The sequence below is a fragment of the Cryptomeria japonica genome, chromosome 1 (assembly GCF_030272615.1).
Source record: "Cryptomeria japonica chromosome 1, Sugi_1.0, whole genome shotgun sequence".
Lineage (NCBI taxonomy): Eukaryota > Viridiplantae > Streptophyta > Pinopsida > Cupressales > Cupressaceae > Cryptomeria > Cryptomeria japonica.
The window spans coordinates 634,309,406-634,314,053 of record NC_081405.1 but is presented as its reverse complement, the minus strand read 5'-3'; the positions used below and the strand labels follow the sequence as shown (position 1 = coordinate 634,314,053).

Sequence of the window (4,648 nt, the reverse complement as noted above, 5' to 3'; positions counted from 1 at the left end):
GCACCTATTGGTATATGTGTAATTTATTAATGAGCTTTTAGTTATTTGTTATTTGTGCTCTTGAAAGAGAGGTCACAAGTTCAAAACCCACAAGGGGGTACGGTATGTACGTCTCGTTTGTAGTGCAATTAGGTACCTCCCGCAAAGAGTACAAGTTAGTCCCATGTTGCTCTAACCCATCTATAGACCCATATACAAATTATTGGCATCATGGACTATAAAAGATCATTTCCTTTCCTCAAGTGTATAGAGGAAGAGCACCAATTACCACCCATGCTCTGATAACCACACACTCCTTGTGCACCCAGCCCCCCAATTACTATCTTTAAAGAAACCAAAAAAATGATTACTAAAATCCCATTAATAAATTTCACATGTACTAATAGTCGTTCACTTTTTAGCTTTTTTGTGCCATAATTGGCCCATTTGTGCACAGCTATTGGGGCATTTGTGCACAACTATTGGGTCATTTGTGCACGAATATTGACAATCATAGTTATTGGGCCATCTTTAAGTAAGTATTGGTGGACACTTTGAAATGTGTTATTTTTTACCCTTGTGTGCATAACAGATTCCACAACATGCGTTGTTTTTTATTAAAAAAGCAACATTAACTAGGGCACTGACCCTTAACATAGATAAAGACTATCAAAAAAAAGAAAAGCCCACAAGTAGGAAAAACAGCACATCGGAGCAAGCCCGGGACCAACAAGGTCGAACAAAGGGAACTTGTCCAACCTTCAACAACTCAAACCCAACTCAGGGAGGGGTGTGGACACCCAATCCAAGGGGGGGCGAGGAGGACTTCCCCTTCCGCCTGCGACAAAAAATAGTCTGGACGATACTACTCTCGGGGCCATCAAGGAAATGACCAAGCAGAAAGGATCCTGCTTGTAAACCATCAGTAAAGCCACTATTACTACTTAGAAGCCATAACAATAAAAAAAATCATCAAAATCTGATATACCATTTCGGATCTCGAGATGCGCAAAATTAGTTTTAAGACTATGATACACTTCTCCTAAAATAGACAACAATTGACCCAATAAATAATTTTCAGATAGACTTTTAATTAACATGTTAGATTGAATGATTAGAACATGAGAGCAATAACTAAACTGCTTCACCTAAATAGACTAGAGTAAACTTTTCTAAAGACTTGAGTAAACTTTTCTAAAAACCTTATAACTAAACTGCTTCCCCTAAATAGACTTGAGTAAACTTTTCTAAAAACCTCTGAAATTCTTTGTTGAATGCTTAGAAACTAAGAAAAGACACTTGAAAGTGAGGCCAAAGCAACACAGAGGTGACAGGGAAGATGGGATTGACCCACCAGAGGACTATTTTCACCATTGCTCAATCATAGAAAACCATTTCTTATTCTGCTGAATTTACACTTGCGCCCACGTTATTTTGCAGCTTTTTTCATGTCACTGTAAGCACGTACACAACACTGCACAACAAAGCAAAACCCAGGGTCCAGAAACACTTTAAAACAACACGTCCCATTGTAATGCCGCCAGCAGAACACCAATCCTTGGCCTTCTTAAAACCGCTTCCCAGTACAAGTACTGCGCAACTGTATTCAAACCACTGGCAAAAAACTTACATGCCCTAAAAATATATATATGCATGTCTGTCTCAAATACAACTCAAACAAAATAGATCTCATTTACTACTTTAATTCTCAAAATGAATTCCCTTGCAGTTTCCCCCTGTGAAAGATTTGTGCAGGAACTTTCTCTGAGTAAAAACCCTTGCAGTGGTAGTATTACGTCTGCTAGAAATTTCAGAAGCAAGAATTATGTTAAATATGGTAGAATTTGTAGCAGAAGAATCGGATCGATCCTATCTGCTGCCAGAACAGCGGCAGCGCCCCGTGAGGGTTGCAGCGAAGGCGCTAGGGCTGGAAATCTGTATGAAATTCTTGGGGTAAGCACAAGAGCATGTGCAGAGGAAATCAAAGCGGCATACAGAAAGCTTGCTCGAAGATTTCATCCGGATGCCGCTTCTTCTGATGCTAAAGTAACAGAGCGCTCGGAAATTTTTGTGCATACATGACGCTTACGCCCTGCTTTCGGATCCGGAAGCCCGGGCTGAATATGACCGTCGGCTGTCTGCTCGGCCTCAGTTTCTCACTTATGGTAATGGCTATGCTAGGGTTTACCAGGAAGAGCCTCTGTATAGGTATGCTGTGTGTAATTACAGAAAAGGGAGGAATTGGGAATCGGACCAATGCTGGTGATCTGTAAACAAAGACATCCGTTTTTCCGCAATTCATATTTATGGATTCAATTGTGTCAATTTATTTTGTATTGATTTTTGACATCTTCTTTGTGTCAATTTAATTTGCATGAACATTTTGAATCTTCCCCAAGTCTATCATCAGATCATCAAAGATAAAGGGATGAAAATTAGAGCGGTAAAAAAAGGTAGAGTTGGAATATAGTGGACAATGGGTAATTATCTCCTGATCTGAATTTTGATAGAGTTGTATATTTTTTCTTTGTTGAAAGTGTGGTCTTTCTTGTTTTTTTGTTTGAATAAATTTTTACCCCTCTTTTAGTAAAATTTCAAGTTGTTCATTCTTTTCTTTGAGTTTGTGAGAAGTGAAGTCTCTTTTTCCAGTGTGTCCATACTTCTCTTTGAGTTTATGAGTTGAACAAAATTTCATCTTTTAGAAGTCTTTTTTTGAGAAAGTCTATTATTTCTTTGAGTTTGTGAGTGAAACGGAATATTTATCTTTTGAAGTGAAGTCTTTTCTTTAAGTTTGTGATTGAAGTAAAATGTCCATCCTTTGAAATGGATCCTCTTTGGTTTATAACTATTTTATTATCAAGGAATATGCATTTAAATTGAAGTTTTGTTTTTTAATTAGAGTGTTAGAAGTGGGAGATTTAGTTTGTAAAAGCCGCTCCCTAGATCATATGTGATCATATATTTCATGGGGTTTCAACAACAAAGATTTTGATTTCTCATAAAACATTTCATTATTATGATAGTAGCAAGAGTTAAAACACTTCATTTGAATTAATCTAGGTTAATGAAATACATGTAAGTAATAAAGTAAAACTAATTTAAATTACTTAAAGTTGGGTCAACTAGACAAATCAAAATAGTATTTTCAAAATTTAATTATGGAAGATAGATGTTTACAAATTGATGACAAAATATGGAAGTTTATTATTTACAAAGTTCGTTTCTCTATAAAAAATAATGTCATCAATATGTTCACAACCTTGGTATTAGAACTGTTGGGTGAATATTTGGTCACCAGCGTACTAATGACAAAATATATGTGTCACACACAGCTATGTTGAGAAATTAATCTCTCCTCTCATCAAGGGGAGGTTCCCTTTGAAATTTCTTCTGTAATTAATAAGAAATCAAAATTTGTGGGTTGGTGTTGGGCATACAACTCTTTTTTTTCAGAGCCTATGTATTCTCCCTTCACCTTATTACAATTTCTCTACCTTTTTAGATATTTAAAGAAAAGAACAGTGAATCTAACAAACTACGCTAAAACTTACAGTCAAGTAGCACAAAGTCTCTCTTGAATGTAATCTTACCTCAAACTGATTATTACAAAAAGTTAGAAATTTTACTCACGGCTCAAAGTCTTCGAGTATGAATTCCTAATTCTTTAAACTAAAAGTAACTGCAGCAATACAAAGCCTACCACTAATTACTTAATTTATCAGAAGATTTCCCAAATATGTTAGGAGCACACAGTCTACTTGCACGATTCAGGAGCTCTTTAACCCACATAACAATATCTTCAATATCAAAGAAGTAAAGAACATATATAATTAATGGACATAAGAACATTAAATCATATAGACAATTTTCTTGACACAACACAAAGTTTGAGATCAACAAAATTGTTTGTTTTATTTGCTTGATAGAATTTTCACAACAAAAGCCCAAAGTCTTAGTTGAGGTAAAAATTCTGCAGAGTTTTGCTAAGCATGAAAAAGATAAATATTTACAAATGAGGTCCTCCTTATATAGGAAAAGAATGGAGAAAAAAGTGGGCACGGTTGACTTATTCAACTGCACAATTCCATTTTACTACAACTATAACATAAAGAAAATGTGCAGCTGCATAAAAACTAACAGCATCTATCAATGCAACTGCATAAAGAGAAAGTGTCAAAAGGGGTCACTTCATTCTTCATTCTCCTCCTCATTGGATTTCTAAAAATCTCTGAACTTAGCCAGGGATAGCTTCCATCTCTGCTTCGTTCGGCATTGGAGTAGAACTGGTGATCACTCAGACGCGGGAAATTGCATCTTCAATTCTTACCTGTTTCTTTTCTGATAATTTTCATGTAGTAACACATCCAGCTTTGAAAGTAATGAGAGTCTTTTAACCCCCTCACCCTTGATAGCATGGTGACCATGTCATTGTACTCCTCATTGAAATCACTCCTGTGAAAGCACTTGGGCCATCGTGAGGTTAGGGAACCTCTTGCAGCAGAGAGGAAAACAGTATTGATCACCTTCTTGCATTTATCCTCATTTTTTCTCATAGTACTCTTGAGCATTTTCTTGAGAAATATCAGTCACCTCTTTCACTTGGGAACCTTTGAAGACACTATTGAAAAATACACTATCCAGGGTCATGATGACATTCTGATCTGCATCT

The 4,648-nt window shown here is 36.3% G+C and overlaps 1 protein-coding gene across 1 annotated transcript; it reads left to right on the top strand.

Moving 5' to 3' along the window:
* Positions 1-1,425: 1,425 nt before the first annotated feature.
* On the top strand, positions 1,426-2,983 carry LOC131042434 (chaperone protein dnaJ 11, chloroplastic). Its single transcript, XM_057975703.2, is given in 2 exon segments — positions 1,426-2,031; positions 2,033-2,983. Coding segments are annotated over 2 exon segments (552 nt in total). The 5' UTR covers positions 1,426-1,692; the 3' UTR covers positions 2,246-2,983.
* The last annotated feature ends 1,665 nt before the right edge of the window (positions 2,984-4,648 follow it).